Genomic DNA, 18,185 nt, shown 5'->3' on the forward strand with positions numbered 1-18,185 from the left:
AGATGCTGTAGTCAGAGCATACCAAGATTGCCCAGTGAAAGGGAGGGAGGTGTAAGCCAGTGAAAAACTCCAGATGCTGGAGTTTATGCCCAGACAGACTGAACTTTTACAGGGGGGAACGTGCACTGTTCCTGCCTTGGCCGTAGAACAAATAATGCCTAGTGTTGAAAAGTGTGTGAATTTCTAGCCTGAGCTCATTTGGGAAGCAAACAGCTCGGAAAGCGTGAGATGATCTTTAAGAGAGATGATCTTTAAGAGAGATATTGTTGCTTTTTATCCTATCAGTTGAACTGCTGCAAGGCCTGGTGAGCAGGAGCCTAGGCAGTGCCCTTGGGCAGCAGGTCAACAGTGTCGCCATTGAACAAGAAGGAGGAGTTGGCCCCATATCTCTCCCTAGACGGGCAGAAACTTTTGGAGGATTTGACAGTCATCAGATGAACGCCTCCAAGGGTGAGTAGTTAAATGTGTGCATATCAGCACTTGTTAATAATACATAATGTAATTGTGGCCTCTTGCTTCAGAAGGACTCTAGCAGCTGGTGAATTCTGATTTCCCAGCTCCCCTCCCATTATAGCAGATAGATCAAATACCAGATGAGAAAACGAGCGTATGTACAGGGGGAATGATGGTTATTAAAAACCCAGAGCACTGAAAGGATTAAACACCTGAACTCCTGACTCTCTTCTCTCTCCGTGCTCTAAATCATCCCTCCTCCTTTACCAGTGTGCCGCAGGAACTCATTTGGCTTCCTTATAGATCATTTTTTTCATGATGCTCTTCCATTTGCAGACACACAAGGATATTGCTGAATGAAGTGCCTCCTCCCATCCCTGTGCTCCCTGTGCTTTTGTGTCCCACATACAACTGCATGTTACTCCTGCAGTTAAGTCTCCTCACAAAAAATGGACAAATGCTTCTCTCAGATGCCTAGCTGGCTGCTTCCCAATGCTCTCTTTCTTTGCTGCCCTCATCAAAAACTTCCACGTCCCTGAATTCCTTGCTCTGTGCTCTCACTTACGCTCCCGATACTGTCCATTGTGCTGGGCTAGTGTGTGTTTCTCAGCTTTGGGATTGTGGGGCCCCTGTCTGACCTTCTGCAGTGTTAGCTCCAGACAGTCAGACATGAGAAGTATGTAGAGATTTCCTCAGCCATTGGAAAGCTGCAAAGCTCCCAACAGGCCTTGTCACGGTAATGACAAATAGATTCACGCTGCGAGCTGGAGGGGTTTGTCTGGGGCTGTGCCTCTCTCTGTTGCAGTGATCAATGGGACAACCTCAGGCTATTCATAGCCTAGCTCACCCCCTACGCTGTTCACAGCCAGTGCCACCTTGGGCAAGGTTTATAACCTTCCCCACCTTTGTTCTGTGCCCCAGCGAAGTGGCAGGGAGGAGTTTTCCTCCGATAGAGAGGCACAGGAGCAAAGCTCGGTGAGGAGGACTGAGGTTTTCGTAGCAAAGCCTGTCTGCGGGAAAGGGGAGCAGAGGGCCTTTGGACTAGCTATGGTGTCCTTCACGCTGCTCCAGATACAGGTGTGCACTACATTATGCATCATTAAAAGAGAAGCAGCAGGGATGTTACCAGAGCAAGCTAGGGTTTTCCCCCATGGAGCGCCTCTCATGCAGCAGGGCACCCACAGCTGGGCAAGAAGTGGGAGACTGAAGAGCCGTGCGGCAGCCTCCGTGCCGCGGGAGCAGGCTGCGCTGGCCTGCGCATGGGCCACAGCCCGTTTAGCCCTGCCGATCGCTTCGGTCTTGCTTGGGAGCACTGACGAGCCATCCAGGGGAAATTAGGAAGAGGACTCCAGTGTCTTTCTGAAGATGCAGGTTTCTAATGACTGAGTCTGTGGAGAAATTGTTAGCAAAAAGTCGCATTGAGCTTAAAATGTTAAATAACCATTGTCAATGCTGACTCCTTCCTTTAGGTGGAGAGAAGGACGAAGGCGACGATGCTCAGGACCTTCGGAGAACAGAATCAGACAGCATTTTAAAGAAGGTATTTCTTTATGATTAGACGTACCACAAAAACTTTAAAATGAAATAAAATTGGAAGTGCGTAGTCAAAACCACTTTACTGTAAAATCCTCACTTGAAAGCCATGTGAAATGAATAATATTCCTATGTGGCACAGGTTATCTGCCATCTGTCTGCAGATCAACTAAAACACGTGTTTAATTATGCATCATTGTTGAAATGTCAAGGTCAAATATAACCTTGCATCCATTCTTGCTGTGGATCAGTTCATCATATCACTACAAAACGATCCCTAATTAACATTTGCTTTTATATGATTTTTACTTGCCTAAAAAACATACATGAATTGTCCCAGAATGGAAAATGGGAGAGTTTTAATGTCCTTATCATAAGTGCTTCAAAACACGTTTGCTGTGATTTCTCATTTGTCCTCATATTAAAATTATGTGATCTTTTCATAGGGTGGAAATGCTAATCTTATGTTCATGTTGAAAAGGAATAATGAGGTAAGAATTGATTCTGTTGCCTGAACGTTTTTCCTTCATTTAAATGCCCGTTGAATTTGTCTCGATAGGCGATAGCATAGGAGAAAATACATTTCATATGCTGAAGTGCATGCAGACTTTTAAATACATCAAACTAGACCCATGGTGTCCTCTATTTAACTTTGGATGTTCAGACAGGGAATTCACTGACTGTCATCTGCTTGCTATCAGGATGATATGTGCTGATTATGGGCATCAAGGGTTAATTACTGCTAGGATGTGCAGGACTGTATTTGTTGTGCATCTGCAGATAGAGGGAGTTTAATTGTATGTTGCATGTGCAGTGAATTGGGGAAATTAGATTTATGTTCTCTCATTGATATGCATTCATAACTCCCAATTAGCATTAATGGCAGAATGAGAAGTTGTTCTCTTAATACTAGCTATCACACAACTCTTGCAAATACTACTGGTTTTGTCGATTGATTTGGGGTAGGTCTTTGTTTAGGTCTTAAAAGTAATTGTAGGATAGACAGGATTCGGAAAATTTGTAGCTGGGCTAAAAATATGTTTAGGAATAGAGCATCACCCCAGAGCAGCTTGCTCTTGGCACTGTACCAGTGCACGTTGTGTTAGCATTCAGCTGCGTCTAAATTGTTTTCCTGAAAACTTGAAATGAACTTAGATTTTATCCAAGTTGCTCTGTTTATTCATGAGGAGGTTGGTGCTGCAGGAAACAGTTCAAGGAGACACCCCGAGAGCTCCCGCGAGGTCAGCACTGCTGCACATGTTTCCTTCCCACAGCAGTCTGTGAACTTCAGGGGCTGCAGACAGGTTGTTGATAAGTGACAGCTTGCTGCACTGATTGCTAGAAAAGTGAGGAAAGTAATGCTAACCATCTCCGGGAGGTGTCCAAGAGAAGTATTGTGGCCGGTTTGTGCGGCAGAGGGTGAAGCATGAGAAAGGGGGGAGTCGGGGTTGAAGGGTGGCCACCGTCTACAAAGCTCTGGCTCGTAAGACAGATTCAAAGGGTCCTAGTGGGAGAGCAGAGTGCTTTACTGGTGTCTTGGCACCCAAGTGAGGTCTAACTAGCAACGCTTCTGTTTCCTTGCAGCAGGTTCTCCAAAGCATTACCAACCTCCATAAGCTGCTCAGTGCTTTGCAGGTAGGCCAGCCATTTGTTTCTCTTTTGCATGTCACTTGCCCAAACTGCACATCCCGTTGGCTGATAATGGTGACTCACACTTCACTCCCATCCCTGCTGCCCACTTGCCTTTCCTGTCCCCGCATGGCTGAACAGCCTGCAGCAGGCTGGAGTGCAGTGTCCTGGCAGAGCAGTAGGAATTAGCTGCTGCCTAAACCACCAGCTGACAGATCAGAGCTAGCCTGAATTTGAGAAGCTGGTGGGGGAGATTGAGACCTAGTCTATGCCAGAAAACCTGCCATGACTGCATCCTCTGACTGCCCAGCAGTAAACCGGCAGCATTGGGCTATGGTACCCCAGAGGATGAAGTGATTGTGCACTGTGTCCCCGTGAGCTGCTCAGCGCTGGAGCTGCTGTCTGTGGAGAGGGCTGCAGTGATTTCTCTCTCTCTCTCCCTCCTTCCCCTCTTAGGCTGTGGTGCTGCAGCAGGACACCTTCATCGAGGACCAGAAGCTGGCTCTGAGCGAGAGAGCGCTGACGCGGAGCCTCTCCCGGCCGAACTCCTTGATAGAGCAGGAGAAGCAGCGCAACCTGGAGAAGCAGCGCCAGGAGCTAGCCAACCTGCAGAAGCAGCAGGCGCAGCACCAGGAGGAGAAGCGGAGGCGAGAGAAGGAGTGGGAAGCCCGGGAGAAAGAGCTGACGGAGCAGGAGGCCCACCTGGCCCAGCGAGAGGAGCAAGTCCAGAGAGGGCGTCAGGATCTCGAACGGGAGCGGGACGAGCTGCAGGTGAAGAAAGCTTCCTACCAGCTCGACTTGGAGAGGCTTCGTACAGCACAAAAACAGCTGGAGAGGGAAAAGGAGCAGCTCAAGAGAGACATGGAGCGATTACCTCAAACGCGGTTAGAGCCTGACCACAACCAGGTAAATGCTGCCAGCAGCCACGCTGCTGGGAAGCGGTGCTCTGTCGAGAGCTTGCCGCCTCTCTCCAGGCACTCAGCCAGCTGCTGGGCTGGCTGAGGTGGGGAAATAGATGGACTCAAGTCTGGATCTAGAAACACAGTGCCTGATTTTTAAAACTATCTTTTTTTTTCCACATGATATTCATTGCTGCATTTTTTTTTTGCACCCTAAGAGTGGCCAAGGTGCTGCCCCTCATGTGCATGGCCTTGATGTAACGTCGTGTGTTCAGGCTTCTTGACAGTCCCCAGGGAAGAGCACAGATGTAACACCTTGTCTCTGCAGGAGGCCTTGCCTGTAAGGTCGTCTGTGCTCTGCTCACTTTTCTGTGCCATTTTTAGGCAAATGGCGGAACAGAGGTGGCTGGGTTGTGGAAAGCACACTAGGAAATCCAGGGAGGCATGTATTGCATTTCATGATGACCCTTACCCCGCAAGACTTCAGCTCTGCAGTGCGATTAGGCAAGTGAGAATTTATTCTCAGAAACAGAGCAAGCGCTGCTGGTTACTTGCACCCTTCTGCTGTCACAGAAACCACTTGCAAACTCCTATAAATAAAGGACTGATAACTACAGAGGAAGACCTTGTTGTTTGGAGTTCATGCTTATGCCAGCCTCCAAAAGCATTCTCGATATCTAGCAGATAGATGGACATTGCCCCTGTCCTGAGGAGTCTGAGTATCTGCCAGCTAGACATGGCTCAGCAAGCAAAGGTCACTTGCTCTGGTACAAGAGGCTTCTAATATCTTGCTGCCCAGACCAGAAAGAAAAGCCTATGCACAGATCTTGTTCTGTACTGTGCATTTTTTAGCAAATTGGGGTTTATTTTCTATTACAGTGCAGCAGTTTGGCTGAGGAAAACATGCCATGTTTGCAAAACTTGTGCTGAATTTGAGCCTTAAGTCTGTTGTTGATCATTTCCTTGTTTATAACTCACTAATTCTGAATGTAATTTGCTTTGAGCTGTAGCAAAATTAGTTTATAAATGTTGGATTGTGGAACAGAAATGATTTTGGGTGCCAGAATGGACTAATTGTGGAGCTCAACAGTGAACTCTGAATAGCAAATGATTAGAAGGGTGCCTGCTCCCTAACAGCCCCCGTTCCTGACCAAGCCAGAAACTTTCCACTTTTAAAACAAAGTTGCTTCAGCATCAAGCATATACATACATATTAGGAGCATAGGAAAGCTATGGAAAAGGCTGAGAGGTATAACCATGAAGCCTGGTAGATCAAGAAGAGTAAGCAACTTTTGGAGGCAGATACCTTACTGATGTTTCAGAGCTCTTAATAGCGGGTTTGGTGAGGCTCTGTTGAGCTGGTGTTTTGATCTTCCCTTTGAATGCATCAGAGCTCAATTACATCCTGAGACAGACATTAGAAAAAAACAGGAAAATATTTCACTTTCATCTTTCGCTTGGGAAGGCTTCCTTTGACACACGCCTCCCCGAGCCGGCGTGCTGCGTTCCCTTCCTGGAGAGGCACGCTGCTCCTTGGCCTTCTGCCACCGTCTGTACGCGAGCACGATGCAGGGTGAGTCCCAGTGTCGAGATCTTACAGAACACTTGCCTTCAGCTTGTTGATACATAGCACAGTGCATGTAGGAGCAAAAGACTTTGGAGTGTTACTCTTTTTATGCCTCGTCTTTTTGTCTTAAACAGAGAGGGCTGCTTTTCTCGTTGCTTTGTCTGGATAGAGGACCATTTTTTATCTGGTCAGTGGGGCTAGATGTTGAAAATAGCAAGCTCAATCTCTGTCAGCATTCTGGGAAATGTCATCTTATCCATGTTCCCTACCAGCCCTTTTCATGCACCAATAAAACACTTATTTTTCTTTTATAGGTTTCAAATCTACATGACAAACTTGCAAGAATCCCCTCCCTGCCCAACACCGACGATTCCTCCAAGCAGAAAAGCCCTTCCCTTCCCAAACAGGGGCACTTTGATGCAGAACTGTCTGTCTCCCCCAAAAGGAATAGTCTTTCAAGGACACACAAAGAGAAAAGCACTTTCCATTTGCTCAGCACAACAAACCAGACTAACAAGGCTGCTGAAGGACAGCCCCAGATGCCCACCCGCCTCTTCAGTTTAGCCAAACCAAAGGAGAAAAAAGAAAAGAAGAAAAAGGGCAAAGGACATCGCTCCCAACCATCTGGTGAGTGTCAGAGGAGATCATAGATAGTTTTCAGGGTCATCGAGCTGGCTTTTCCCTTCAGTCAGCAAATTTGGGGAGGCAACGAAATCTAGCCTTGAGCGGGGATGGTAAAACGGAGGGATGGAGAAAATGAGATGTGATAAGTGGAGTTCCTAGCTTACAGCAATCTTCTCTGTGTCATCCTTTGCAAAAGAAAGCAGAGGGTTATCTGAGGAGCCATGTCTCTCCTGTGGGCTGTGGCTGCTGCAGGACACTGTCCTGCAGCCCTGGGAGGTGTCTCAGGGACACGCAGTACTCTCTACTCCTTGCCTTCCCTGGTCCTTCCTGAGCAGCTTCACAAACCGCATTCTTCCTGTGTTTTTCAGCTTGCTTTGCTCTGAGGCGGATAGTTCCCTGCGTCAGCGCACCTGCTGTCAAAGGTCTGGTTGGGGTACTCCTGCTCGTCCCCTCCAGCACTGCTGGGTGCTTTGCCAGTGCGTTACCATTTATGAGCAATACTCGCAGCCCTTCTAGTTGCCTCGTCTTTTCCTGCTGCGACTGCATCTTGTCTCCATGCAGTGATTTTCTGTGGTGGTTCTGGAGCAGCACCATGTGCAGCTGGGCACCTCAGATCTGTGAGCCACAAGAAATTTGATCTCATGCCCTCCGATGATGGGCTAACACCTATCAACTCTCTGCCAGTTTGCTGTTTTCCAGCTGGCATGTGCAGTGCACAGGAAGGCTCTGCAATTATGGGATGTAATTTCATTAAAACTCGTCACAGAACCAGCAGTCTTTTCAGGCACCCAGTGGGGTGGGTGGGCAGTGGAGTTTCCCGGAGTGCAGGGTCCTTCGCTGTCCATTATTCCTGTAGTAATTCCTGCTTGGTTTCCCTCCCCAGATTCTCACTCGTCAGAAGCCCCGCCAGAGGGTGAGGAGATATTTTGCTGAGCACCAGTGCCAGATCTGCAGGAGTACACCTCACCCCCGCTGCGCTGCGGCCAGACCCCCCTGGGGCCGAAGCCCACGGCTGTTCCTCTGCCCAGCGGTCTCGCTCAGCTTTGGTACAGTGGACATCTTCCTGCCCACTCCGCAGCGTGCTTCTGGTGCCTACATCCGACAAGCTACCCAGGGGGTTTAAATAAAACATGTTGTAAAGGTCTGTAAGTTGTGGGAAAAGGCCTCTCTCTCTCCTTCGGTTTTGCATGAATTCTCACTGCGGAGGCTGACTGCACTGCAAATAGTGCCACCTTTCTGTGCAAACCTTGATTTAAATCGGTTGGGATGAGAGAACATAGCCTTAAGGGGTCTGTGCCTTCAGATTCCCCTTTTCTGGGGAACATAACCAAAACCAAGCATTTAGCAAAAGATTAGGATTCTACGAATGGTGCACACTGGCATATATAGATATACTGTATATATACATATATCTATATATATATACATATATGTATCTATGTATCCCCTGGGATATGCTTACAGTCTGTACAGCCAAGCCTAGCTCGGCCAGTGGGGATAGATGATACCTGATGACTTTCAGGGAGCACGTAGATATTAAATATCTTGCCCTTACTACTCAGATTGTAACTCCATTGACTTGCACGCCCCTTTTGTGCTTGTGGGATGTGGCATGTTTCAGTTCAGAAAGGTACCAGGAAGCAGTAACAGTGTAAAAAATAAAAATTCAGGAAAAGCATAAAATTCAGGAAAAACATAAAATAGAAAGAATTTTCAAAAGATTTGAGCGAGGCAGAGAATAATTTGTTAAACTGCTTCCAAAATCAAGCAGAATGTCTTTGGGTGTGTTTAAAATGATGCAGAAGAGAGAAGTTCATTAAGCTTGTGAGGCAATCCCAGGGACCCAGAATAGGGTTCAAGTGGGAACAGCTCGAAACAGCCTTTTCTAAGCAATCCCTCTGAACTCCAGCTCATTCCTTCCCATTACTCTGAAGTTAAGACTTTTTTTTTTTGCCAGAATATATTTCTCCATTTGCATCTGACATCTCTTCACACAAACCTGGTAACTTACTGGAGAAATGGCCAAAAATACATTTTTAGGGATCTTTGTTCTGTTTTCTGTATTTATCCTTCCCATGCTTTTTACGTTACGACTGGGCTTATGTTTCTCTGGATTTTGTCGGCTTTTCTAGCTTTTTTCTAACCCCAAAGGACCCGAGAGCAATATCCAAGTACTTCGGTAAAGACATCACAGGTCAAAGGACTGAGCGCTGCGAGCGAAGTGATTTGGGGAAGAGGCAGCTCCTAGTTCCTACGCCTGTACAATACTGTGCACTTAGGAACCATTACTGGGGAGAAAATCTATTTTTATGGACAAAGCCCCATGCGACAGGTCCAAAGCCCAGCACAGTAGGTCCGTGTCCATCGCTGCGCAGTCTCCGGTGAGCAGTGTCCATGCAGGCAAGCTCGCGGACAGCTCTTGGGATGCCGAATGCGACGTGTTTATACAGCTGTTGAATAGGGGGATGTATTCAACGGGGGAGGAGGAATGCAGCAAGCCAGATTTTTTCCAAAGTTACTGTTCTTCCAAACCCTCTCGGGGGACTTGCCCCAGTGGATTTGTAAATGGTTATGAGATGCTATCAGCTTCAAGCAGCTCAAAGGTTTGCTTAAACAGTTTGAAGCTGTCAAATGCATTTCCTCTCCTCCTAGTTTTACATTAAAAAAAAAAAAAGAAAGAAAGAAAAAAAAAACACTTTTTTCTTGCACTATCATTTGATTTCGGTTTGCTCTTTAGCTTCTCACAAGCTAATCCCGTGCAGCAGTTTTCAGAGTTCAGTGCTAAGGAGTAGCAGCAGCATTGTCAGTGGGATGGGTACTTAAATTGGTCTGCCTTGATCAGCACGAGAGTCCTGAAAAGCCCACTTGCTTTTGAAGCTCTCTAAACTATTGCGACTCAAAAAAAAAAAAAAAAAGGAAGAAAGGAAAGAGGTTTGAGATTTATTTTTATTTTGCTTTTTTAATATTATTTGGTGCTTGTTCTTAATTGCAAGCAGGGCTTGCAAAAATATTTATCTTTCTGTTTATTTGAAAGAGTTCTTTTTTAAAAAAAGTTTACTTGGTTTTATTTTTTTAGTTTTACTTTTATTTTGTCTTTGTTTGGGGGGGGGGTTAGGGGTTTTTTTCTTCCTTTTTTTTTTACCAAGAGATTGGTAACCCAATGCTCTTATCTCTCTGATTCCTACAAAAATAGGGTTTGGACAGTGCTGCTTAGCAGTCTATGCCATTCCCAGAATTAACAGAATTTCAACTGAGAGCTTTCTTTAAGGCAGAGCATTTTGGGGCCAGAAAAGTTTGGAAAGAGAAGTGGTGACTTCAGACAAGACTCCTGCTGTCAGTCAGTTTCCTTCTTTAACTATTTTGTTTAGGTTTTCTCATACTGCTTGGAGGCAAAGGGAAAGACAAACACAGAGCATGTTCCCATGAGGTGAGGGTCTGATCGATTGTCCAGGGAGATCCAAGCAAGTCTTCTCCTGAACTTGAAAGGAACTGAAGGAGGCGTGTGCTGATGTTGTGGTGTTATCTTTTTAACAAGAAAAGCACTAATTTAACAAAATAACTTCTGCCCTGCTGTTTGTACATCTGCGAAAATTAAGGTGCCAAGCTGAAGTTTTTTGTTTCCAAACCAGTGCATGGCTCATTTACTGTTGCATAAACATAGATCAGTTCCCTGATATTTTGGAAGGTTCCTCTGAGTCTGTAATAGCTTTTGCCTGTACAAGGTTTTCTTTTCATCCCTCTGTCTTTTCCCTAGTTCTAGTACGTCTTGAATTTGTGAAACAAGGTTATGTCCCATGGCTCTGAGAAGGGCGTCAAAAGGGAGATGTGAACCAGAGCAGAAGGGCTGAGTCTTTGGCTTGACTATCTCTGTATAAAGAATATACAGACCTGTATAAAGAAAAAAGAGCATTCAGTGCCCTAAGCAAAAAATGCATTTTCTAAGTTGCTCCTGTGGTCCCCGTGATTTGAATCAAAAATATACGAACCAGAAATATTGCATATCAAAGCTGTTTTTGTCTTCAGTTCTGGTGGGCAGACATCCGTCATCCCTGGGGGGGATGTACATTAGAGCATGATTCACTTTGTGTTTGAATGAGGCACCCCTATTTGAATGGGACTCCCACACTGCTTCCTTTTCCTTTCACCTTTAGGAAGGTGCAGACTTGTTTTTATTTTTCTAGCCTCTTTTTTTTATCTCCAGTTTTCTTTGAAAAGGCTTCACATTGGTTCCTGGAGTTGGAGCCCTACTCTGATCCCTTGAGAATGCCTATGGTTGTCTGCTAGAGAAGAGCCCCAGTTTCACAGCACCAAAGCCTTTCCTTTTCCTGGCCTTAAAATGGTGTTTGCTTCAGCTGCGTGGTTGGCACCCATTTTTCATTTCTGGAAAACATGTTATTTCCTCAGCCCAGCCTGACACCTTCTCTGGTTCCCATGGCCAGTCCCTCAGTCCCTTCAGAGTACCCAAATCATCCCTTTTTGCCCTGGGTTCCTGGTACACAGAACAGATAGGTTCAAAAATGTCTGTCTAAAGTCCATATTGAGGAAAGAAGAGGACCATGCAAGGGCCTTTTTTTTGCTACTGTTTCACAGAGGGGAAAATTGGACTTTCTTCTCATGGGCCTTTACATTGCACAGTCTGCATTGCTACCCAACAGAAGGGGTTTCAGTGAGCAGTGTAGCAAGGACACGGTCTAGGATGAAGTACAAAAGTGATCAGTATTAAGTGAGGGTATCAGGATACCCCAGAGAGCAGAGAGTAGCTGCAGCAAATGGTTTGAGACAAGAAGGAATTGGATGGGGTTGGTCTTAGGCTCTTTCCAGTGAAGCATTCATCTCAACATGTACCTTTATGTCAGTCTGATGCCATAAAGCACTTTAAATGGAATTAGTCTTGTCCCTTTGCATCTTGCTTGTGTGGAGACAATCAGATTTCTAAATACTTCTGCCTCTGCGTCCCCCGCACAATCCAAGCTGAGGGTAGCCACTGGGAAACCTGGCTTTGGTTTGGCTTTGCCCGGCCTGGGGGAGAAGAGAAGGAAAGGACAAGCTTTTTCACGTAGTTTTAGATCAGCATGAGTACGAGTATGACTGCAGTCCCACTGCAGACAGGGTTAGCCACCAGCCCTTTCCCGATGAGGTGTTTGGCCATTGCTTACTCCCTCTGTGTGCATCTCCCTGGAGCTGCCCCACCTCACACCCCAAGGGCCAAAGCGGCCATCCTGCTGTGGAAACCCAGGCTAGCATCAGTATCACCTCCCACGCACTGGAACCGTTTCTCCCTGCTTGGGAGAAACTTAGAGCAAAAGAGATGCAGGAGAATGCAACCGAGTGCAGTGCAGTGAGGCCCTTCCCGTGCACTAAGTTATTTACTGTACAAGCCACTCAGAGATCTCCAGGTGCCATCTCTGGGGCGGGAGCACTCACTCCCACAGCGAGTGACCTGGGTTTTTTTCCCTCTTGAAGCTTGACCACTGCTGAGAAGCACAGTAATGCCATGAGCTTGAGCAGATCTGTCCCGCCTTCCCCAGGCGCGAGCGTCCATGGAGCCTGATAACCTTGACACCTCCCTTGCGGCGCTAGAATACCTTCACGGCGCTGCTGCACCGATACCCAAATCCAGTCCTTGCAGACGCCACCGAGTCAGAGAGGTTCATCAGGTGCCAAAGTCGCAAGGAAGCTGGCTAGGACGCCCGTGGCACGGCGCGTGGAGAACTGAGCAGCGGGCACAGGAGAGTACCTGCTTAAATCCAACCAAACATTCCTTGTTAACCAGAACTCTGGAAATTTTTCTGCCTGCTGGCCAGGTTTGGGAATTTAGCGTAATTTAAGGCACCCTTTTAAGTAAACCTCCCCTAGCGCTCGTAGCTCTTGCTTCGTTTGTCAGAAGGGGCAGCAGTCGATGGTTCGTTCTTGATCCGGCAACGTAGCTAAGCTTTGAAGATAGGCGAGCTGAACTGGGTCAGTCTCCTACACCTCCTGCTCTTGGGTAACGGGAAGCGCTAATGCAAGCTCCCTGCCCACGTGCGTTTTAAGGGCTCTCTGCCCTTTCTTTCCACGCGCGTCTCACTGACGTTGATGCTTCGCCCAAATATATTCTGCTTCCATCGCTTGGGGGGAGGGGGGGCCAGGATGACATTCACTGCTTTGCATACAGCTATGAGCTTTGTATGTATTTAAACTGTCTATAGGTATCAATCACTGCCCTGCTCTTAAGTATTTTACTGTTTTCTTTATCGATATTAAACACTGACTCAGAAAATCTATGTCCAGTTCAGCTCGCCTATGGTTAAAGTTTAGCTTGGTGTTTATTTTGTGCTAATATGAAATGCACTTGAGTGATTCCCAGAACATTGAGGAGGTGTATTATAATAACTTGATATACCTCTGCTTTTGTTTCTTAAAAAAATAAATAAAATACTTTGCATTTTCATGTTGAATCCATTAAAAGAAAAAAGTTTAAAAAATTAAAAGTGGAAAAAAAGATTTTTTTTTAAAAAAAAAAAGGGTAAAACCTAATTGCTGTATGTTAATTTGTAATTATGTAAAAAATGAGCAGACTGTAAAATTCTTCAGTTTTTCTGTAACTTGCCAGAAACCATTAGGTTTTGTAACAAGCTTTTATTTATCTTCCTTTTTAGTTATCAGCATCAACCTCTTGTAAAGTCATTTTTTTCTCTAAATAAATTTGATTTTAAGTCTGAATTTTTTGTCCAATTTATTTCCAGTGCTTTGGTATTTCTGCTGTTGACTTTACTGCATGAATGAATAGCTGTACCCTACCTGTAATTGAATGTTTGCATTACTTTTGTCATCTGAATTCCAGTGTGCACCTCTCAGGTTCCTTTAACTTATTTTCATTCTCTTAGAGGATTTACATTTTGCTTAAGGGTGTATGGCCATAATGATATTTGACTTTTCCCACACACACATACAGACACCCATGGGGCTTTTCATCTTTTTACAAGAAGAGGAAGTGTCAGAGCTGTTGCCTCAGCCACTTAAGCAGGCTTTGAACGTTGAGATAAACAGCGGTCCGGTGGCTGTGGTATGCAATCTTCTGGCCTATAGTTTCTGCAACCTGCAAAAAATTGCTCGATGCTCGAGTCGAAACCGAGCCGACTCAGGTTGCGGGATGCTTTGTCCACGTTTTGGCAGCGAGAACTAGCGGCGCGAGGTCTCCTGGCGGGGTGGACCTGGGGAGAGAGGAGAGGCCTCTGCGTCCCAGATGCAACGTGCTTTACACGGTTCCACTTCCCCGGGAAGGAGGCGGCCCCGCAGATGTATCCAGCCAGCGCTAAGGTCACGGCTGTCCCCTGGGGAGGAGAAGGTACTTTACGTTCCCAATGCTGGTAGGCTTCAGTCCAGGCAGAAGAGGGTGCCAAAAGCCCAGCGCCGAAGTTCRCTCAGTGTGCACGAACCGGTCGCGTGCTGATCATCGAGCTGAGATGAGCCCTCACGGCAGGGCACAATGCTTCAAATTTCTCCTCCAATTTTCTTTCATCCATATCCCAGCTGGCTCTACGTGCCCTTAATTGCACAAGGGGCTTCAGCATCCTTTCTGCCCAGTGGAGCAGCAGCAAGACCTGCATCCATGGCCTCTTAAGCTCTGCATGTGGCTTCTGAAGCAAACTGTTTAATTTAGATCTATTACTGTACTTGTCTTCAGCGGTGAGATGGGGAAGGAGAGGGGACGCTTGAGGACAAGCAGAGACAGTGACCAAAGCCTTGAGGCTGTTGGCATGAGCATGGCTTGGTGGTACTGGGTTATTTCTTAGARGCGTTAGGAAATGCCAGCCCGTCCTGCTTTGCCCCTTAAGCCAGCAGAGCACCACAAAACCTATTTCCCCGTCTCACGTCTGTGTTGCATGTGCCGTTTTAAGCAGCCGCGTCGTGTCCGTGCACGCAAACCTACCCGCTGCGACGAAGCCTTGCTACAAGATGGGCGATGACAGGAGATGAAAGCGTTTGTTTATCTCTAACGCTGTCCGCTAATCCTCATTTTATTTGCAGTCCCRGCTCACTTATTTACCAAGGCAAACAAAAGCTTTCTCTGATACGAAGGCGCCCGCGTTTGGCATTCAAAGAGCACTTTCTCCTCCGGGCCCCTCTCCGCTCTGCACGTCGTCGGCTGTTCCGCGGCCTGCAGCGGGGCTCGCGCAGGGAGCCTCGCTGCGGGGGCGAGGACCCCCTTCGCCGGGCGCCCCGGGCGGCCCCAAGGCCTCGCACTGCTGTAGGGAAACGATGGATTTGCCCGCCGCTGGCTGGGACCGCGAGCTGCCGCCGCTGCCCGGCAGAGGCGACTCTCCGTGCTGCTGCAATGCGAGGAGCGGCCGTCGCGGGAGGAGGAAGAGGGTATTTAGCGACTGCAAATCACATGTAGCAGGAACCAAAATTCTTGCTGAGTCGCGTGGAATGCAGCAGYGAAGGGCCAGGGTGCAGAGCAAGCAGAGCACCCGGCTCTGGAGCAGCCTGAGCTTCGCTTGTCCTGCCGGGCGCAAACCAAATCACTCCTACTGCCCCAGGCCAGAGGGGAGCCTGGGCAATGCAAATTGCCTTTGCAGAGGAAGAAATTAAGGTCTCATCTTTCCTGGCTGTCTACATGTGTCAATATGAATAACTAAACACAACTTTCCACAGGTTCATCCATGATTAATACGCTGAGCTGTTACAGCAGGGCTGCGATGATGAAATGGATGTTCTCTTCGAAGCACATGGCTCAATTATTTTAGATGATCCAAGCAGGAGTGATACATTTTTGAGCATACCAAGTCCAGTTGGGCTTGCCTAGCGCCGACTTCTCCTTAGCAATCAGAGGTAGAGCAAAAGCCCAGCAGAKCTCAGCTTGGCCACGTGGCAGGTCATCTGGACATGACCGGATTTTTCACTAGCACTTTCAACCAGAAGGGCTCATAGAGGGTCCTTACACTTAATCTGCCTCTAAAAAGAGTATGGATAGGTGTGGAATAGCTTCTTCAGAAACAGAYGTTAGTGGTATCTTTTACTTTTTTATAATTAAACTAATAGATTTTTTAAAAAAACAAAAGGCCAAATCCTAATTAGTTTAGCATGAGATACCTTGTGTTCAACCACACAGTGGATAGTAAAGGGATGAGTTACCGCAGAGAGCACCAGGGCTTTGTTAATTAGTTGGCAGGATGATAATGCTGCAGTGTGTTGATTTGTTTAGCATTGGCATGTGTTTAAATTAAGGGCAAAAGAGTGTTTGACACTAGCAACTGATATGCAAGATGCATTGCCTTAATCTTATAAAGATTTGGTCTACATGTGCAAGATTAAGACCTGCAGCAGCATGCTGTACCGGGCTCTGAACACACGTGAAGGCGGGTTGATCCCCAGGCTGGCTCCTGGTTACAGGTGCCAGATGTGGCTACAGAACAAACACGGGACAAGGTGCAACAAAAAGGAGCAGTAACGAATGCAACTTCTGGCACCCTTCCCTGAGATGCCGATCTCCTGTTTCTGCCGTGCTGGGGCTGTGACTGTGAGAGCTCTTGCTTGGTGATTGCGTTGGCCTTGAGTTTAGCAATAAAGTAAGTTAACTTGCCTGGCGATGGGTTCTTTCCATGCAAGCACAGTGCTGAACAGTGACTTTTCCACGCTGGTTTGGAGGAAGCATTGCTCTCACACCAGCATTGCAGCCTCCACAGTTGCAGGCTGTAAGGAGCACTCTGGGAGCGTGGTGAGACAGGCCCTAGGTGCTACTTGTCGTCCCTCATGCTATCATCTCAGCATCTCTAGATATACCCCCCCCCACCACCACCTCTTTGCTTCAGAGCCCACTTTCCCATCTGTCCTTCCACAGGCTCCCGCCGGCCTTGGGCTGACGCTGCAGGCTCAAGGCTCGGGACAGCAGCCCTGGCCTGCGCTCTGGCAGCATCATGGGGCTCTTTTTGTGTRGCATGAACTTGTTCAAGGCAGCTATGAAGAGAAACCTTCGCTCTTGACTGACTGGCATCCTGGTGCCTCAGCCAGGCACTCCCCAAAGGGACAAGGCCAGTTCCTTGCTCATGAGATGGGGCAGAGCTTGAGTCCTGGAGGGGTTTATTTAAGGGTTTTTTTCTCTTGTCTTGCTTTTCGGCCTGTCCCAGCCAAACACACACAGATGTATTTATTTCCGCTGGAAAGCCCTGCTGTCCCCGACCTCTCACTACAGCCTGGTGTCTGTGCCGCTGGTGCTCGCTGGCTCCAGATGCTCTTTTCCCCCTTCCTTGCACCAAGAGCCGATTCTTCCCAGCTGCATCTTCTCAGTGAAGCTGGCAAGTGTAATTAGACAGGAGTCTAATTAGAGCCGTGCAGGAACTGTGAGTCATTAGCGGAGCTCTGTGGGAAAGCCGGGAGCAGCTGTTAGCCCCGGAGGGGCTGCAGCCCTGCGGGGCAGCGGCGGCTGCGGAGGAGGAGGAGGAGGAGGAGGAGGAGGAAAGCCAGGCCCGCGCTGGCGTTTGGCTGCGGGCAGAGCAGCCCCGTCCCTGCCTGGATAAATGCAGCCGTCAGAAACCTCTGCAGGGAAGCGTCTGCCTGCATGGCTCCTCCAGACGGTGACCCAGACCAGCGTGACGGGTGTTTACCAGGCTTTCGGCASCTGCCTGTCCCCGGGGCGCGAGGGCACCGCGGCGAGCACCGGCCCCAAGCAGCGAGTAAACRCAACCGTGCAGCAGCCCCAGCCCGTGCCGGGGCAGGACTCCCACAGCGGCTCCTTCAAGCACTGGGCATGGGGCTGGCTGCAGAAGGCTGCGGGCCGTCTGTCTGTCCTACCTGGTAGTTAGAGGTCGGACACAAGAAGGGACTTTCCTGCTGACCTGTATGCCTTRTCTCGCCGTCTTCCTCGCCCTCATCCCCTGCAACGCAAGGCCATCCCTCCTGCTGACCTGGGCAGTGAGGCGAGGAGGCCCTGCCAGGGTGGGGAGGAAGAGCCTAGCATTGCTTGGGACAACCACCGTGTCTTCGCTGGGCAGAGCGACGGGGAGGGTTTAGGTGCGATGCGGTGGCTGAATGACGGCACTTGCTGCCGGTCGGCAAATTGTATCCTGGCCGAAGGGCCAGCAGTTTTTTAACAAGGACAGGTTGTGCCCTCCTGGCATGGCCATGGACCATTTCTCCAGCTGCCGATGGGATGTGTGGGCTTCCCCAAGCAGCCAGAACTTAAAGGCCGTGAATGATGTGATTTCTGAGCTCTGTGGACCCCCAGGGCTGTCAGGAGGAGTGCGAGGACACCTCAGAGAGCCAGGAGCAGCATGGGGGGGGGAGGGTAACTCTCCCCATCTTCACTTCAGGGTAGCAGGGGCAGGGACCAGCACATACAGATGGGTCCTTGTCCGCAATGTTTGTGAGACAGGGATATCCACGCTGCAGCGTGGCTGGGTAGAAGGAAGTGAGATGTCGCGGCACCGACAGGATGAAAACCAGGCTTTCTTCCACCTAATTGGATTTGTTCTTCAGCTGAGAAACTCTGAATGGCTTGG

General features: G+C 48.2%; 1 protein-coding gene across 13 annotated transcripts in view; it reads left to right on the forward strand.

Annotated features, from left to right (window-relative positions):
* Positions 1-13,407, forward strand: part of AKAP13 (A-kinase anchoring protein 13) — a 230,946-nt gene extending 217,539 nt beyond the window's left edge. For 10 of the 13 annotated variants that reach the window (XM_085308646.1, XM_085308649.1, XM_085308656.1 and 7 more), the window contains 8 exons: positions 286-450; positions 1,923-1,993; positions 2,433-2,477; positions 3,571-3,621; positions 4,072-4,521; positions 6,396-6,708; positions 7,074-7,127; positions 7,589-13,407. In XM_085308646.1, the coding sequence (XP_085164772.1) occupies positions 286-450; positions 1,923-1,993; positions 2,433-2,477; positions 3,571-3,621; positions 4,072-4,521; positions 6,396-6,708; positions 7,074-7,127; positions 7,589-7,638 (1,199 nt within the window). In that variant the 3' untranslated portion in view covers positions 7,639-13,407. The remainder of the gene's footprint in view (positions 1-285; positions 451-1,922; positions 1,994-2,432; positions 2,478-3,570; positions 3,622-4,071; positions 4,522-6,395; positions 6,709-7,073; positions 7,128-7,588) is intronic. The other 3 variants (XM_085308652.1, XM_085308658.1, XM_085308651.1) reach the window with 2 other exon arrangements.
* The last annotated feature ends 4,778 nt before the right edge of the window (positions 13,408-18,185 follow it).

The sequence above is a fragment of the Rhea americana genome, unplaced genomic scaffold (assembly GCF_003343005.1).
Source record: "Rhea americana isolate MKP2758 unplaced genomic scaffold, rheAme1 scaffold_28, whole genome shotgun sequence".
NCBI classification, from domain to species: Eukaryota; Metazoa; Chordata; class Aves; order Rheiformes; family Rheidae; genus Rhea; species Rhea americana.